Source organism: Globicephala melas, chromosome 6 (genome assembly GCF_963455315.2).
Source record: "Globicephala melas chromosome 6, mGloMel1.2, whole genome shotgun sequence".
In the NCBI taxonomy this organism is placed as follows: Eukaryota; Metazoa; Chordata; class Mammalia; order Artiodactyla; family Delphinidae; genus Globicephala; species Globicephala melas.
This window is the reverse complement of record NC_083319.1, coordinates 81,201,927-81,221,092: the sequence shown is the minus strand read 5'-3', so window position 1 is coordinate 81,221,092 and position 19,166 is coordinate 81,201,927. Positions and strand designations below refer to the sequence as shown.

The window sequence follows — 19,166 nt, the reverse complement described above, 5'->3', positions numbered from 1 at the left end:
AGGTTGCCAAGGTTTCCAGAGATGAGAACCCTTCTCTGGGGCTAAGCCACATGAGCCAGAAAGCTGCTTTCCTTTGAAGAGCCTCTGATCCCTAAGGTAACGAGATGGAAGTGTCGTAACATCCAACAGCTTTCTGGCCCACAGCAGAGTACTGGAGGGCCAACCCCAGCCCAAGCTGCCAGCCTTAAGTAGGAAACGAGATCCAGTTACCATTGCCCCCCGTAAATATGTCTGTAAAACATTTATCTGGCAATAAAAGAACTGACAAGGCAATTTGAGTGTAATTGTTTTTGGCAGTTGGAAATATTTCAATTAACATACTATAAAAGCCACACTACAATAAATGAAAAACAGGCCAATGAAATCAGCTACAGCCCTGACTTCCCAACCATGGCAAAGGAGATTGAATGTCAGGTTGCCACTTTGGGCCCTTGGTCTTTCAGAAGGAGAAGTCTGAGACAGACAAGGCTGAATTCCTGAAAAGCTTTTGATGGTTCTTCCCTGAAGCTGTCAAACCGCAGAAGAAGAAAGCCCAATGTCCCTCCTCTGGCCCTCAGAACTCTGTCATCCGGCTCCACGTCTCCATTCCAGCCTGCTCTCCCGCCACTCTGAGATGCAGCCCAGCAAGGCTACTCACATTTCCTGAGCTTGGCCTCTGCTTTCCCACCTTTGCTTTTACCTTTCCTCTTGCCAAGAATGCCATCTTCCCCTTCTCTCTCCCTGCTCCCACTATCTCTGCCTAACCAAACCCTACCCATCTAGCCTCCTAGTCCATTATCTACTCCTGACCTTTCTCCTACCTCCCTCTATTCTTCCTGTCTTCACTCTGAGCAAGGCTCTGCCCCGCCTCCCGTCACCACCATAAGCATTGGCTGTTGTGAGATGAAGGATGAAATGTAACTTCAAATAGACACTCTGTTGTCTCTGGGTTTGGGTCTACAAAAGGGGATAGTATTATGAAAAGAAACATAATACTGCAGTGCACATCAGAGGCAGCTGGGAGACTCCAGCAAGGGAGTATCCTTATCTTTTTTTTTTTATTTATTTATTTATTTATTTATTTATTTATTTATGGCTGCATTGGGTCTTCCTTGCTGCGCGCAGGCTTTCTCTAGCTGTGGTGAGCAGGGGGCTACTCTTTGTTGCGGTACGCAGGCGCTAGGCGTGCGGGCTTCAGTAGTTGCAGCATGAGGGCTCAGTAGTTGTGGATCACGGGCTGTAGAGAGCAGGCTCAGTAATTGTGGCGCACAGGCTTAGTTGCTCCGCGGCATGTGGGATCTTCCCGGACCAGGGCTCGAACCCGTGTCCCCTGCATTGGCAGGAGGATTCTTAACCACTGTGCCACCAGGGAAGCCAGTATCCTTATCTTTTAAATGGGCATCATAAAAATACCCTCTGAAGACAATCATAGGCCTGTTATGAGGGTTAAATGAGTCAACACACATAAAATGCATAGTGTGGTGCCTGGCCAGAGTCTGTGCCCGATAAATGATAGTTTGTAGCATTATTATTCCCATTTATAGACCCTGCTCTGCCATCAGCCACAGGGGATCTGTGTGGCCCTTTGCTTACTAGGAAGCACTTGCCCTAGGGATGACTAAAAGGCTTCAACAGCTCACATGTCCACCCAAGAGTTCAATGCTGAAACTTGTTTGTTCCTGGAAAGAACAGCTCTTCAAATCGTGCAAACGCACAGACGCTGCATCCTCCTTCCTGGGGCCCAGGAGACTCTGTTTACCATTTCAGTTGTCTTGGTCCTTATTTTAAAACTCACTAACAGGATTCCATTAAGCTAAATTGAAACTAAATACCTCACCAGCTTGCAGTTTCCGTTTCTAAAAGGGAAAAAGCTCGTAGTCCCAAAGGAACAGTAATTCACCAAGAAATCTTCCTCCAGCTACATCGACTGCCTTTCAAATCCTTGAGCCTAGTGCAGTGTCTCAAGCACACAGAAGGTGCTTAATAAGTATAGTTGAAAGAGATCTCAACGTTTTGAAACACTAGATGAAGGGTAACAGGCATTATCATACACTGTTGTGGGTATGCCAATGGACACAAAATTTTTATAGGGTTATTTGGCAATACCTGCCAAAATTTCAAATGCAGATACCCTTCAACTCAGCAACTCTGCTTTCTTGCATTTTTCCTATAGAAATAGTAATACATATGCATAAGATGTATGTACAAAACTGCTCGCGGAACCATCTTTGTGATATTTTTACAATGGGAAAAAACCTAAATATTCATTGATAGGGGCCTAGTTAAATGAATTATGCTATAGCCATTCAATGGGATATTATGCATATTTTTAAAAGAATGAGGTAAATTTTTATGTATTATTATGGAAAGCTCTCCAAGCTTTTTTATTGTTAAATAAAAAGGCAAGTTACATAAACAGATGACCCATCTGCTTACTTTAAGAATGTGTGTGTATGTGTATTTTGATGTACATACAAAATTTCTGGAAGAATATATAGATTCTGTTGACAGTAGTTGGGTTCAGGGAATGTGATCGGGGATTGTGGGGAAGGGAACCAATACTGTTCACCTTATACTCATTCTCATGGTTTTAATATTTTAAAAGTGAATGTTCATTACTTTTTTTTTTTTTTGGCTGCGTTGGGTCTTTGTTGCTGTGCGTGGGCTTTCTCTAGTTTAAAAGTGAATGTGCATTACTTTTATAATTTAAAATGCTAATTAAGAATTTAAAAAATTAATACAGTTAAAGAGGGTTTGTTTTTTTTTTTTTCCTATTAATTCAATGTTAGCACAGTGCTCAGAATGCTGACAAAGGAACATGAGACCAAGCTCATGCCTTCCTGGAAGCCCGAGAGGGAAGAAGCTGATGCTATGGGACTCTTCCCAGATAAGGCTACAGAAGGCAAGGCAGGTTAGGGTTTAAAATCTGAAGCTCTAGAGTTAGCCTTGGCTGGATTCCTGACTCTGCCACAAACTATATGTGTGACCTTGAGCAAGGTATTTAGTCCCTGATCCTCATTCTCTCATTTGTAAGGTAGAGAAAAATATTAGTGCCCTCCTCAGATTTGCTGTGAGGATAAAATAAAACAATGCATGATGAGAACCTTACTCAGAGCCCAGCGCTCAGTAAGCGCTAAAGTAACAGTGGCAGTGTTATTATTTTACCATTCTATCATGGTCTGCTGTACATGGCAATTGAATCTCATTCTGAGGGAATTTATTGAATAGCTGAAAAGAGTGTTGTCCGGGTCCCATGAAGTCCTTATCAGAAAGGAAGCTATAAATCTCAGGGTGTCACAACAGAGGGATGAAAATAAAAATACCTTCCCTTAGGACTTCCCTGGTTTTCCAGTGGTAGAGACTCTGCCTTACAAGGCAGGGGATGCGGGTTTGATTCCTTGTCAGGGAACTAAGATCCCACATGCTGCGGGGCAACTAAGCCCATGCGCCACAACTACTGAGCTCACGCACCTCAACTAGAGAGACTGCGTGCCGCAAACTACGTGCCCTGGAGCCTGCGCACCACAACTAGAGAAGAGAAAACCCACAGACCACAACTAGAGAGAAGCCTGTGAGCCACAAGGAAGAGCCCGCATGCTGCAACGAAAGATCCCGCATGCCGCAACTAAGACCCAACGCAGCCAAAAATAAATAAATAAATATTTTAAAAAAATACCTCCCCTTCATAGAGCACCTTTCAGTTTACTAAACACTTTGGAGTACATCATCTCATTTGGCCCTTATTCTAATCTTCTGTGGGTGGATGTTGAGTTTCATCAACTTCTTTTCTGAATCTATTATGATATGTCATATGGTTTTTCTCCTTTTTTTCTGTTAATGTGAAGAAATATATTGATTGGGTATTTACTGTTGAGCTAACTTTGTCTTACTGGGATAAACCTCACTTGGTCAGATATATTATCCTTTTTATATATTGCTGGAACAGATATGCTAATATTTTGTCAGATTGTTTTGCATTTATGTTCATGAGGGATATTGGCCTATCCTTCTCTTTTCTTGAAATAGCTTTGATTTTGATATCAGAGTTATACCAACATCATCAAGTAAGTTGGGACTCGTTCCCTTCTCGTCTATTTTCTCTAAGACTTTGTGTAAGACGTGTTATTTATTCCTTACATATTTGATAGAATTAATCAGTGAAACCATTTGGCCTGGAGTTTCTTTGTAGGAAGGTTTTAAGTTATGAATTCAATTTCTTTAAGTAAGTATGGTCTTTATATTTTCCATTTCTTTTTGTGTCAATTAAGGCAAACTGTGTTTTTCAATAAATTTGTCCATTCAAGTTGTTGAAGTTATTGCCATAAAGTTGTTGATAATATTCCTTTACTATCCTTTTTAATATCTGTACAATCTGTAGTGATATCTCACTTTTCATTCCTGATATTGGCTGTTGTGTTTTCTTTTTCTCTTGATGAGCCTTGCTAAGTTTTCTCAATTTTGTCAATCTTTTCAAAGAACCAACTTCTGACTTTGTTGATTTTCTCTATTGTTTTTCCTCACTGTTTCTATGAAACAATAAGATAAATGAATAAATTAATAAAATAAATAGAATTGATGAATAGATTTTGCTTCTATTATTCTGGATTTAATTTGCTCGTCTTTTTCTATTTTCTTAAGATAGAAACTTAGAACATTGATTTTAAATCTTTTCTGAAATAGGCATTTAAAACTATACATTTTCATTAAGTACAACTTCAGCATGACCCCCCAATTTGTGATGTTATATTTTCGTTACCATCCAATTAAAAATGTTTTCTAGTTTCCCTTGCACTTTTTTTTTTACATTTAGAAGTGCATTCTTTAATACCTAAATATTTGGGGATTTTAAGGATACTGCTATTTATTTTTAATTTAATTCCATTTTGGTCAAATTATTCTTAGTTTGCTGAGATTCTTTTTGACATGGATGCATGTTGAATTTGAATTGAATGAAAATCTGTAAGATATTAATCTTTTGAAATGTATTGAGACTTATTGTACGTCCCAATGTATGGTCTATTTTTGTGAACATTGTGCAGTTCTTGGGTTCTATATTAATTAGGCCAAGTTGGTTAACAGATCTACATCTTTCAATTACTGAGAGAAGAGTGTTAAATCTCCAACTGTCATTGTATATTTTTCTATGTCTCCCTTTAGCTCTGTCAGTTTTTGATTTATGTATCTTGAAGTGCTATTAATAGGTACATACTCTTTGTGATTTTATATCACCTCTTGAATCGACACTTTATCATTATGAAATGTCCCTATTTGTCTTTGGAAATACTCCTGGTCTTGAAGCCTACTTAGTTCTGATAATACTACAGCCATGCAGCTTTCTTATGCTTGCTAGTTACGTGGTGTGTTTTTCCACTCTTTTATTTTCAAATTTTCTATGTCTTTACATTTAAACTATATTTCTTATAAGCAGCATATAGTTAGGTCTTGCTTTTTTTCCCCCCTAGCTTGATAAACTCTGCCTTTTAATTGAAAGTGTTGGTGTGGTTGTCTTTACCATATTGCCCTTTGTTTCCTATTTTTCATCTGCTTTTTCCTCTGTTCATCTTCTGTCTTCTTTTGTGTTAACTGAGTTTTTTAGTATTTCATTTTATTTTCTCCATTGGCTTTTTAGCTGTGCCTTTTTGTATTAATTTCTAGTGGTTGCTCTAAGGTTTATAATATGCATCCTAAACCTGTTATAGTCTATAAGAATAAATAATATACCACTTCATATTTCACAATGTAATAACCTTATCACATCTTAATTCTATTTACCACCACAACCTCATCTTTGCCCTGTTGTTTTCACATATTTTATTTCTATATATATTACAAGCTTCACCTTACAATTGGTCTTATTTTTGCTTTAAACAGTCATATGTCTTTTATGAAAATTAATAGAAGCAAAAAAAATCTAGTATTTTATCTTTAGTCACATATTTACTATTACCAGTGCTTTGTGGTCCTTCCCATAGATAGAGCTTCCATTAGGTGTCATTCTCCTTCAGCCTAAAGAACTTTGTTCTGTACTACTTGTAGTGAAGGTCTGCTGATGACAAATTCTGTCCGCTTTAGTTTATCTGAAAATGTATTTATTTAACCCTTCTTTTTGAGGGATATTTTTGTTGGATATAGAATTCTGGTTTGACAGTAGTTTTCTTTCAGTGCATAAACTATGACATTCCATTGTCTTCTGACTTCTCTTGTGTACAATGGGAAGTCAGCCACGATCATATTATCCCACTCTATGCATTATGTCATTTTTTCTCTGCCTACTTTCAAGATTTTATTTTTATTCTTGGCTTTCAGTATTTTGACTGTGAGGGGACTACGTGTGGTTTTCTTTGTACTTATACTGCTTGGGGCTCACTGAGCTTCTGATAATACTATATGTTTTCCACCAAATTTAAGAAATTTTTGACCATTATTTCTTCAACTAATTTTCCCCCTCCTCTTTTTCCTTTTGGAATTCCAACTACTTACAAGTTACAGATACATATATGACATATTACCACAGGTCACTAAGGCTGTTTTTATGTTTGTTTTTTTTTATTATTTTTTAATGTTTTGGTTGCATTGGGTCTTCGTTGCTGCGCGCAGGCTTTCTCCAGTTGCGGCAAGTGGGGCTACTCTTCGTTGTGGTGCGTGGGCTACTCTTCTCATTGCAGTGGCTTCTCTTGTTGCAGAGCACAGGCTCTAGGTATGTGGGCTTCAGTAGTTGCAGCATGTGGGCTCAGTAGTTGCAGCATGCAGGCCCTAGAGTGCTTGGACTTCAGTAGTTGTGGCACGTGGGCTCTAGGGCGCCCACAGGCTCAGTAGTTGTGGTGCAGGGGCTTAGTTTCTCTGCAGCATGTGGGATCTTCCCAGAGCAGGGATCAAACCCATGTCCCCTGCATTGGCAGGCAGATTCTTAACCACTGCGCCACCAGGGAAGTCCCTCTTTTTTGTTTTTCTTATTTATTTATTTTAATACAACAGGTTCTTATTAGTTATCTATTTTATACATATTAGTGTATACATGTCAATCCCAATCTCCCAATTCATCACCCCTCCGCCCCCTACTTTTCCCCCTTGGTGTCCATATGTTTGTTCTCTATATCTGTGTCTTTTTTGTTTTTTAATCTTGTTTTTCTCTGTTCTTCAGATTGGATAATTTCAATGGATCCATCTTCACTTTCACTATTAGGCCCAGCCAATAAATTTTTCATTTCTGATATTTATTTTTCTACTGTTTCCATTTTTGGGGCTTAGATTCCCCACCCTTTTTTTAAAAATTTTATTTATTTATTTTTGGCTGTGTTGGGTCTTGGTTGCTGCACACAGGCTTTCTCTAGGTGTGGCGAGCGGGGGCTACTCTTCGTTGTGGTGCGTGGGCTTCTCGTCGTGGTGGCTTCTCTTGTTGTGGAGTATGGGCTCTAGGCACGCGGTCTTCAGTAGTGGTGGCATGTGGGCTCAGTAGTTGTGGCTCACGGGCTCTAGAGCACAGGCACAGTAGTTGTGGCGCACGGGCTTAGTTGCTCCGTGGCATGTGGGATCTTCCCGGACCAGGGCTCAAACCCGTGTCTCCTGCATTGGCAGGCAGATTCTTAACCACTGTGCCACCAGGGAAGCCCTCCCCATCCTTTAAGTCAATCTTTTCTTTTAGTCCATAAATATATTTTCAACAACAACTGCCTTAAAGTCATTGCCTGCTAATTCCAACACTGGGTTATCTCGCTGGTATCACTGTGCTCTCCTTGGGATCACTCTCCCTGAGCCATGATTAAGAAATTGACCCAAGGCAGAAAGCAAGGATAAACATGTGACTCATGTTGGGTGTTTTCCTTCCCTTAGGAATGGAGGAATGCCTAAACCAGTTGCCTCATGTATTGTGTCCAGGATTACAGTTGTTCATAGTGGGATGGCAAGTCCAGCATGAACTGCTCCATCATGGCCAGACTATGTCTCCTATATCAAGGTCTTTAAAAGTTATACATAAAGTATGATACATTTAAAAATTCATTGCCGAAATGTGCTATTAAAAAAAAACAAAAACAAAAATCTTTTGTAAAGGACAGAACCTTTTGTAATATAAATATCTGCCCTGAATGGAGGCAATGGATTGGAAAAAAATCTGAGGCCCTTTCTGCACAATGTATGAGAAAGGTTTATCAGAAGCAATGTAGAAGTTATTTTGGAATAAAGCAGGTTATACCTTGCATGGGAGGAGCCAAGGAAAGACAATACCTCCTTCTAAGGAAATTGCCCTGCTCACAGCTTTGGCTGCTTGGAGAGTCATAGGATCTTATCCCTCCCTGATACAGCCTAGCACGAACAGGTAAGCTGGGGAAAATCAGATTTCTTCTCCAAGGGTTTGAATTGGGACTACAGAGAGAACTCGTGGGTGGATGGAGACATTGATGGAGATCCTTGTGAGATAGAAGAGGCCAGAGGGGCCATGATGAGCTGAAAACACATTAAGTTATGAGGAAGCTGAAACCATAGAAAAGTTGGCTGCCTGGGAAATGAAAATAGGGAATGAAGTATAGTTGCTAAGAAAATTAGAGAGGCCATGAGAGATATAGAGAAAGTAATTAGTACCTATATCTGTTTCAGAACCAATAGTTTTCCAATTCTAATTCTAGGTATTTGTAATACCTACCCACAACCCCCCACATACACACCTTCCCTTTCACCCTTTCCACCTTTTACTTGAGGTAACTTGGGTGAGCCTTTATTCTTTGCAACTTACAGAGCTTAGCTAAAATATATGTGCCTTAGTTTGCCAGGCTCATAAAAGGCAGGAGAGGTAGGATGGGCTCAGGCATTCCAGACAGAGGGAACAAAATCTTTAACAAAGAGACAGAGGCCTGGAACCAAGTGTCTGTCCAGGGATTAGCAGATTTGTTTTATCCATTTATATTCCAATTTGTTCCAAAGCAAGATTTGGGGCTGAATGTATGACACATGGAAAAAATAAGTAAATGAGAAAATGGATGTGAGGTAAGAATAGAAATAGGAAAATAAACTTAACATCAGGAGTAGGGATGTTAGCAGAATGTGGTGCTTTGGCTAGAACAAAGGAGGCATGAGCTGCTTCTTCTGCAGGTCCAGAAGGAAAAGTTAGGGTTCAGAGTATTACAGTACATACGTTTCCATCAGTCACGTATTTACTCATCAACTAATTCATTCATTTGTTAATCATCTACTATGTACCAGATGCTAGAATGACAACTAAAGAAGAATAAAGGTTGAGTTAGTCCCACTCCAAGGTTCTCACATCTAGGAAGTGAGATAAATGGAAGACGTAAACACACCATACAAACCAGAATACAGCGACTCTATGAACAGGACAAAGTGTTGTGAGATACAAAGAAGCGAAACCAAAGTTTGATCAACAGCCACGTCCTTTGCACGTTTCTTCCATACAACTCTGTCTCAGCGATTGGGAAGATTGAACACTCCATAACAATTCCTAACTGGCAGAAAACAATTTCATATGGCTTGTTCACAGCTGGAGCCAGGGAACCAAAATTACTCTTCAGCATCAGCTTGCAGGTTGCAAAGCCCAGGGATAAGCACAAGACACCTTTGCCATTATTATTCAAGTACCTGGCATATACTGAGTACTAACAATGTGCTAGGCTCCACGGTAAACAGGGGAGGAGACCAAGTTCTGGCCTCAAATGCTCACAGCTGTTTTGTAATCTGATAATTGTGCATGACAGACCTCAGACCATAACTCTCAAAATAGCATGACTGTAGTCATAACAAAATGGAACAGCCATTGGCAAGATCTGTTTTCTAGTTATCACTTCCAGAAGGAATTCTGTAACACTACTAGGGGAAGAGCAGAGAAAACTCTCTCAACTTCCTGTCACTAAGCCTCTAAATTATCATCATCTGCATCCATCCCTTCCTCCTTTCTCCTTTTCTGTTACAAAGTGTTTCACCTCTTGTCCACAGCTGATCCACGCCCACCTCCTCAGACACTTGGCTCTAGTCTTCATTTATCTCATTCATCTTCAACTTCCCTCTATCTATGCCAGGCAAATGCCTCCCCTCAGCATTTAACATATTCAAGTCTTAATTTCATCTCAAAAAAAAAAAATCCTTGTCTACATGGTCTTTACTACCTTCTTAGCTCAATTTAGTCTGGCTTTTGTCTCTAAAATTGTTCTTTCCAAGGTCCCGCAATGACTTATTAATTATTAAATCTAATGGTTGTATCTAGTTCTTACCTTCATTAGCAGATGCAATATGACTGACCATGTAACCTATAAATACTAGAAACTCCCTATAAACACACTCCTCCCCAAAAGGACATTATTCTTCCTTGTAGTCTTCTAACCTCTCTGGGGTCAGTCCTTCTTATCCTACATGTTGGACTCTTCTCCAAACCTTAAATCATGTTGTTCCTCCTAGAAATCTTCCCTGATTCCCTGAGAATCAGTACTAGGATCTCCTCCCACACGCTTCCATTGCACCCAATGCTACTTCCTCAACCACATCTCATCATTCATCCAACAATCGTTCACTGAGAGCTTCGAACGTGATGGCCGCTGTGTTAGGAGCTGAGAATACAGATGTGCGCAAAAACATCCACAGGCCCTGCTCTCAAGGTGCTCACAGTCTAATGGGAGAGACATACAATAATCCAATGATTACACAAACAAGTGAATAATTACACCCTGGGATGCATGCTGTGGACGAAAGGATCAAGGGCAATGAGACTATAAATAGAGAAACTTAACTCTCTTTTCAGGGAAGGGGGCATTAAGGCGGTTGTGGGCATTGACCCTGGGGCTGGAATCTTAACTCTCTTTTAACAGGGCAGGGGGCATTAAGGCGGTTGTGGGCATTGACCCTGAGGCTGGAATCTTAAAGAGTGAGTACATGTGTGAGGGAGGGAGGGCACGAAGAGTGTTCCAGAAAGAAGGGACAACACATAGAACAGACATACAGAAATAACTGGAAGAGCGTTAACCAGTTAAGGCTTAGAGACCCAAGCAGGCCTCAGCCCATACAGGCTCCTGAAGGGTTATCTAAAAATTTGGTCCCTCTCCTAAGAGCAGTAGGAAGTCACTGAAGGGTTCTGAAGGAGGGATGACATAATCAGATTGACAGCTTGAAAAGATCACTTGGTACAGTGTAGAGAATGGATTGGAAGGGACATGAGTGGGCGAGGGGAATACTGGTTACAAGGCTTTTACAGCCTTCCAGGTGAGAGATGATGGTAGGCAGGGCTAGCAGGGTGGCAGTGAATAGGAAAAAAGTGGTCTGATTTGAGAGATTTAGGAAGTAAAGGGGCACAGGATCATATCTAGGGCTTAAAGAAGGTAAGAGGTTGAGGAAGGAAGGATGTGAGGGAGTGAGGATGACACGGAAGAGAAGGGTCACAAGAGCAGGGATCTTACTTTGGACAAAGTATCAACTTCCCTTAGATTCTGCTCACCTCCTCCTGTCCTTTCTTCTGTGGATCCCAGGACCAGTCATCAGATTCAAAATCTCTGGATCATCTAAGACTCTCTTCTGGCCTTGCACTGACTCCTGCCCACTTACCCCTACACTAGTCACACCTCATCAAGATCAATATTTCTAAAAGTATTGTCCCAGAGGGCTTCTGGAGAGATCACAAAATGATCCAAAAATGCAAGTCTTTTCTTTGGCTCCTACAGGCGACTGAAGCAAAATGCCAGACTTGATTTTTTTTTTTTTATGGTAACTGAGTTATAAAGGAGTACTAAAACTTGTTAGTCATAAACTAAAATTAGCCTTTAACTGGAGTTCACAGAAGACTCTAATTCAGTCCTCTACTAAGAAGTCTGACTGCCAGGCAATGTTTGGCAATGATGCAAATCTCCTTTTGCATATACACATGCAGCCAGTTGGAATTCTTGAAATTTTCAGGAAGGACACTTTTTTATTGGGATATTAGCAGTGATGTTTTGAGCTGGTCATGGTTTATGGTGCCTGACATTCATGAATTTTAATTACAAATTATGATTCATGGAGCTTCATCATGATCAATCTAATATGCCATGATTATTTGATTAACCCTCTGGAGTAGAGGGATACATGCCTCTAACCTTATTTCCTGCCATTTTCCTCCTCCCTTCCTTGCTGATCCAGAACATGTGTAAGCAAGCTCTCATCTCAGGAACTTTATACTTGCTATGTCCTCTGTCAGGAATGCCTCCCCCCCAGATATCACATAGCTAATTCCTTCACTTCCTTCAGATCCTTCTCAAATGTCACCTCCGTGAGGCCTCCCCTGACCGTTATGTTTAAATCATAATCTTCTGGTTCCCTGAACTTCCTAGTCCATTTCCCTGCTTTATTTTTCTTTTTGACACCTATCACCACCTTATAAACTATATATTTTACTTATTTGTTTATTGACAATTTATCTCCAACTAAAAGATAAGCTCCATGAGAGCAGGGATTTGTGTTTGTTTTGTTGCTATATCACCAATACCTAGCACAGTACCTGGCATATAGTAGATGCTCAATAAATAATTGTCAAATGAGAATATTTATATCATCAGAATTTTTGTCCTCTTAACTTCCAACACCCAGCTCTTAAGGCATGGGTACATGTGGTTCAAATGTGAACCATTCGTAGCCCTGCTACCAAAGCAGATATAAACATAAACCCAGAAAAGTATGCTTCTACAGTGACGTTTCCTTGTTATCACTCCCCACCAATCTCCTCATCCCAGACTCAACCCTTTCTATCCTTCAAACTCACTCAGATCAAAATTTCCAAAGAACAATTGGAAGCATTCAGAATTCATATTCAACTCATTTTCAGAATTTAATATATTCCAGGCATTGTGCTAGGTTCAGGAGAATCAACAATGAATGAGACAGACCATCCTTGCCATCAGAGTTTATAGTCTAGTGGGGATATCACCTTATCCTGCCTCCGGAAAGGCGACTTAATCCCTTATAGGAGAATATGATGGGCAAACTGAGATGTGATGTATGAACAGGAGATGAAGGAGAGATTTGGGGCAGGGTGGCATGGAGCACGTGTACCAGGCAAGACTGTACCAGGCAAGCAGAGGAAACAGCAATTTCAAAGGCCTAGAGGAGAAAGACAGTGTGGATGTCACTTTCCAGGAAGTGAGGGCAGTTCAGGGTGTGCTGGGACTGTGGAATCGTCACAGAGCAACGATGAGATCTGAAGTAGGGTAGGTAGGAAAGGCTAGACCTGGCAAGGCCTTGTAGGCCATACTAAGCAAGTTGGACTTTTGGAACTTTATTCTGAGAGTGAGAGGGAGCCAATAAAATGTTTGATCAGCGATACAAACAATGGAGTTTAAACTCTTCTCTGCCCCCTAACAAACCCAATCCTGACCTTCCCTCTCCACTGCGGGCATCCAAGTCATAGCTGCCCACTCCCTGAAGCTTTTATGTTGCTCCAACCTGCATGTCTCTCTCCCTCTCAGCCCCAGGGATCCCATCCTCCCTTATCTTTATATGCCTGTGTTCTGTCTCCCCAACTGAGTTCCCAGACGACAGGGACTTCTCAAGGCTCTCAAGGCAGTCCCACACCCAGCTCACCACTGACACAGACTGGGCCTCAATGAGACAAGAGGGTGATGAATACAACCCAGCACAACCCAGCTTGTGCTCACACTCCACACACCGATATTTACCCCGCTCCAAAACAACCCTTCCCTCCAAGGGGCAGTGCTGATGTGCGCAAGGCCAGTTGACCTGGGTTTCTGTCGCCTGTCTGCTGTCACCTCTCTCTCTTCTCAGTTTACCTAGCCTCTAATGTCTCCCCTAATGGGCTGGAGAAACTGATTCCCAAGTTTGTTCAAACTGCTAGAAAAATCTAATCTGGAGTGACAGAAAGCAGATCAGTGGTTACCTGGGGAGAATGGACTAGAACGAGGTGCAAGGAAACTTTTGGGGGTAGAGGAAGCGTCCTATATCTTGATTGTGGTGGTATATAAATCTGTCAAAACCTGTCAACATGTACAACTAAAATGGTCCATTTCATTGTATGTAAACCAGACCTCAGCAATGCTGAATTTAAAACAAACTGCATGTAAATTAAAAGTCGGTAGCCCCAAGCCCAGTACCTGAGCTTCAAAACACAGTTCAACCCCGACATAAAACTAGGCAAGGCCATACGGGAATAGCAGCTTCCCCATGGTTGCAGAGATCTAAGAACGACGGGTGCACCTGCTAAGGAAGGCCAGGTGAAAGAAGCAATGGAGCAAAGGCTAATAATACGGAGGAGGCCAGACCCAAATATGTAAAGTCACAAACAGCATGCACACAGATTTGGTCTCCAAACCTCAAAACACCTAGGCCTGAGATAGTGCTTATTTAAGAACAAGTAAGTAGAAACCCTGCCTCACAAAGCAAGAAACTGCATATTAGTCCCAAGATGATAATTCATAAACGGTTTGGAAAAGTGATTCTTGAAGGACTGAGTGGCTTCACCACAGAGAGCTCCTCGAGAAGCTGGGCCTTACCTCTCCTTCCAGGGTGAAGCTGTGTGGGTTAAGAGGGGTGACTCTTGGGTTTCCTGTGAGAAGGGATGACATCTGTCCAGGTGGCAACGAGGACAGTTTGGAGGGGCCAGTTTGGAGTGAGGAGTGTGTGAAAGGGGATGGGAAAGCGGTCTCTGCCCTCTTCTTCTTTGCCTGAACTCTCTCTCCTCACAAGTCTCCCAACACAGAAGATCTGAACCATACTCCCACACACAATCTGTTCTGTGTCTCTGGTACAGTTCGCCTGTACTCTCCTGTGAGTTCCCAAAGGCCAGTGTCTCCACCTAGCCCAGCACTGGGCACTCAGCAAAGGGCAGGAGAAATTACTTATTTGTGACAAGACTGTGAGGACGATGAGGAACATATTGGTAGGAGTGGGGATGGGGGTTTAAGGAGGATGGGCCCGTCAGGCTGGGTCTGTGGAGTGAGGGAATGGAATGGTGAGAGGAGGACAGGTGAAAGAGTGGTAGGAAACAGTGGGTCGGGGGCAGTGTGGGAGAGGAGGCTAGGATTAGTGGGAGAGAGCAGGACAGGGTCAGAGGTCACTGGGAACACAGGCCAGGAATCACAGGGGGACAGAAGTCAACAGGGAAAGGAAGATGAAGGGTCAGTAGCAGAGGTATGATCAGTGGTCACTGGCAGCGAAGGTCAGAGGTCGTCGGAATAGAGCAGGTCGAGGTGTGTGTTACCTGCCTACGAGGCGGTGGTTTGTGGGGCATCTTCGAAGAAGCAGGAAGCACCTCAACACTTGGAGCGCCTACAAAACGCTCCCCCGCCTGAGGACAAGAGGTTTGTCCGTCCCCTCAATCATGCACAGGAAATCCGGATTCTCTTTCACTTCAACTCCCAGTCTCAGGGGCTCTTTGGGGACACCCGACGTTGTGGGTCCCCGCGCCCTCGCAGAATGGAATCGGCTCCTCCCTGACGCGGTTACCCAGCAACTAACCTGCAGCCAAGGCGCAGGCGCCTCTGATGCCTCCTCCCTGCCCGAGGGGAAGGCGTGGCTGGGCGCGCGGGGAACCACCAGCTCCACTAAGCCCCGCCCCCTAAGGCCAGACGACCGGCTGCCGCGCCTTTCGGAACTCCCGCATGTGGGAGGGGCTAGTGAGCCCAGACACCGCCTCCTCATGAATAATGCAGGATCAGGCGGTGTCCCGGACCCGGAAGTGGAGTTGCAGAGTCACGGCAGTGGCTGAGCTGCTGACAGGAGGCGGCGGCGGAGGTGGAGGCGAGGCAAGACCTGCGGCTCTGCAGGGCCACGGTCGCTGTAGCGCTAGGCAAGCTGACGGAGCCACGCCGGCCTCAGCCCACCTGCAAACCTCCCGCCTCGTGCCCACCCTCCATCTGCCCGACTGGTCCGGGGCGGCCTAGTCTGCACCAACGACCCGGCTCCTGGGGCCGCCGCCCCGCGCGGTCCCGTCGGCGTCCCTGGCCGCGCCCGACCCCCGGCCCCCTAGCCCACCGGCACCATGATGGAGGAGATCGACCGGTTCCAGGTGCCCACCGCGCACTCGGAGATGCAGCCGCTGGTGAGGGGGCGGGCGGCGGGCGGCGGGCAGGCCAGGGCCGGGAGGGGACGCTGCCTGAGGGGGAGGGAGAGAGTCAAGCCTTGGGGACTGTGCGGAGGGGGCGCCTCGGATAGAGTAGAGAGCCGTGAAAACGCATCGCCGGGGGAGGGGGACTTGCAGGACTAGAAAACCGTGGGAGGATACGTGGGATGACAGCAAAGGGGCCTGTAAGGGCGGAGAGCACTGCCAGCGGAGGCAGGCCAAGGGAGTTACGGGGAGTGCCGTCGGATGGAACCGAGCGGGGGCACAATGGTGCACACCGTTAGTGGAGGGGAAAGCGGGGAAAGGAAGGGAACTGTCTTGGGGCACCGCCGGTGGTAGGCCCAGGGGGCTGGGATGAGAGGTAGGGAGGCATTTAGACCTAGAGGCCTGTGATGCTCAGAGCGGGGGAGGGGGCCAGGAGCAGGCTGTCTGAGGGACGGGAATAGGTTTGTAGAGGAGGAGAGGCCTCCCCTCCAGTTCTGGCTATGGATGGGAACGCAGGGCCTGGGCAGAGGACGAGTGGGGACAGGGGATCCATGCAGGACCCGGGAATTCCGTTCTTCTCCGGAAGAGAGTGCAGTCAATCTAGGCTGGGGGGTGCTGGAGCCGGGAAGGAAAGAGCTCGGTGGCGAGATGGAGAATCCGGAGCGCACATGAGAGCTGGGGAACCGGCAGGAGAGGGGGCGGGGCCGCACTGGAGCCGCCTGTGCCCACCGGTTCGGAAGAGCCTCCAGCATCCTAGGCCTACGTGCTTGGAGTCCTTGCTGGGCGCCGATCCTGCCTCCTGTCCGCGGTCCCGGAGTCAGGGAAGAATGATGTCATCGCTGCCGGCGCGGAGGGGATGGAAGGGGGAGGGCGATGCACGGAGGCCGGCCTAGGGGAGACCATACCCATTGGCCACCGTCCCGGGGCGTCTACCTGACTGGCTTGCACATCCGCTGGGCGAGAGACGCCGAGGCCTGGCGGCGGCGTCTTTCCAACTGGGAGAAGGAAAGGGAGAAGGGAGGGAGTGCCCGGCTCTGTTCGCTTTGCTTTTCCTTCTCCTTTCCCCCTTGGAGCCCAGATGGGAGCTGGAAGGAGGCAAGGCAGGCCAGGAACCTGAAGGTGTGGATGCCCTATTCTATGAGCTCAGCTAGAGCTGAGCAGAGCTCTCCAGGTCTTGAAGCTCTGGGGTTCCCTAACCCTCTTCCCTGTGTTAAGCGGAGGTGAGGAACAGGTTCTACCCTTGGGACCCCCGCCCCTGGCTGACAGATGTGCTTTGTGGCTTTCTGAGCAAGTAATCTCTCCATTACAGCAGCCAAGACAGACCTTGGCAGGGACCCATGACCAACTCTAAGCCACACCTTTTGGGGGATGGTAGAGAGAATCATCAGAGGCCACCTAGCTGGAGATGTGTCTTTTTTCCCCTTTTGTGACTACTTAGTTCTAGAAGCCCAAACAGAGAAGCTTTACAGAAGTGTAATATTAAACTGGGGAGAGAGATGCTGCTGGACTTTTTTCCTAGCCTGATGCCATCATTGGGTTATTTGAGGGCCAGAAAATCCTGGTTGAGAAGTCTGTCCCATGAACTTGAAGAACTTTGGGCTGGGCTAAGAGAACACTCCTTTCTGAATTATCTTTCCAGCCAACCTGGCTTGTCAAACTAGATTGCCCTTCCAGTTGTACGTATCTAATCAAGAATCAAAAGGGAGGGCAGATGAAGGAGAAGGTCCAAGTGAATGAGAAGAAAGCAATGAGTTGGTTCTTGCCTCCCATCTGGGGTTCCTAAGGAGAGAGGCAATAGCTGTCCATGGAGAGGGGAGAAGGAAGGGGTCACCAGGTTCTCTCAGCTGTCCCTGATGCCTCTGTTTTTGCCTGAAGTTTTCAACGATGGTTTGAGTGAGTAGTGTCCTCAGAAGACTCCTGGGCTGCTTCTGATCTGTGTGGCTCTGAAGTAGAAGTGCTTACGGCAAGGAGGCACTTATCAGAAAAGCTGTGACCGCCTTCAGACCCTTTTCTTGAAGGCTAAAGGAGCCCTTCTCTGCAAGACGATACTTTGTTGAGGTTGAATGAGAGCCTTATGGAAGTAGCAATACAGTCATCTGCCATTTGGGGGTCATAGCCATTGCCCTGCAGATCTCTGCCTCTCCACCACTGTTCCCAGGTCAAAGTCTAGAGGATCCCCAGAGCTCCTTAAATGCTCTTTGTATTATTGAGACCAGCAGAATCTTGTGTGGAGTTTCCCCAAGAGTCTTCATTTCGGGGCATAAGGAATCAAGGTGGCATACTGCAGAAGAGAAGGGCAAAGTGGCCCTTTAGGGGTGTTTGGGTAGACCTTAAAAACCAGGGTCTTGGGGCTTCCCTGGTGGCGCAGTGGTTGAGAGTCCACCTGCCAATGCAGAGGACACGGGTTCGTGCCCCGGTCCGGGAAGATCCCACATGCCGCGGAGCAGCTGGGCCCGTGAGCCATGGCCGCTGAGCCTGCGCATCCGGAGCCTGTGCTCTGCAACAGGAGAGGCCACAACAGTGAGAGGCCCGGGTACCGTAAAAACAAAAAACAAAAAACAAAAAACAAAAAACCAGGGTCTCAGACTCAGCTGTGACCTATTTCGTTTTTTGCCATTATTTATTAAGACCTCTAGGAAATCTCTCTTCTCTGGACTCAGTTTCCCAGTTATGAAATGAAGACAAACTATTTCTTTAAAGATTAAACAATAGCTCCTCACTCTTCCAAAGAATATCATAGTGACCTGATATCATTGATTCAGCAAATTCATTCACCAAATATTTATTGAGCATCAGCTCTGTTCCAGGTACTGTACTAGGTATTGGGGACACAGTGGTTAGCAACATAGGGACAGACATAGCCCTGCCTCCTGGAGCTCACAGTTTAGCAGAAGTTATTGTTCTTGCTCACCCTCTCAGTGTGAGTCCCTCTGAGGGCAGAGGCGGGGCTGTCTCCTTAAGCCCTAAGGGAAACAAGGCAATGCTTGTGTTGGTATCATTGCCCCTTTCTGGACCAAGCTGTACCGATAGTGGCCTGTCACATGGGCTTGATCATCAAATAACACTCTCCCACCCATAGTGGTTGGAAGAATCCAGAGGCCATTCCTTACTTGGAGAGATGAACTCTAGGTGGAAAACATCTTTTTTTAAATTTACTTGAAAG

At 44.9% G+C, this 19,166-nt stretch overlaps 2 protein-coding genes across 7 annotated transcripts in view; one reads left to right on the top strand and one right to left on the bottom strand.

Annotated features, from left to right (window-relative positions):
- DNAI1 (dynein axonemal intermediate chain 1) overlaps positions 1–15,409 on the bottom strand; it is a 60,656-nt gene extending 45,247 nt beyond the window's left edge. The window contains exon 1 of the mRNA XM_030832720.2: positions 15,158–15,409. Within this exon, the coding sequence (XP_030688580.1) occupies positions 15,158–15,187 (30 nt within the window). The 5' untranslated portion in view covers positions 15,188–15,409. The remainder of the gene's footprint in view (positions 1–15,157) is intronic.
- Positions 15,410–15,625: 216 nt separating this feature from the next.
- FAM219A (family with sequence similarity 219 member A) overlaps positions 15,626–19,166 on the top strand; it is a 52,898-nt gene continuing 49,357 nt past the window's right edge. For 3 of the 6 annotated variants that reach the window (XM_030832731.2, XM_030832728.2, XM_030832727.2), the window contains exon 1: positions 15,626–15,997. In XM_030832731.2, the coding sequence (XP_030688591.1) occupies positions 15,938–15,997 (60 nt within the window). In that variant the 5' untranslated portion in view covers positions 15,626–15,937. The remainder of the gene's footprint in view (positions 15,998–19,166) is intronic. The other 3 variants (XM_060301060.1, XM_060301059.1, XM_030832730.2) reach the window with 2 other exon arrangements.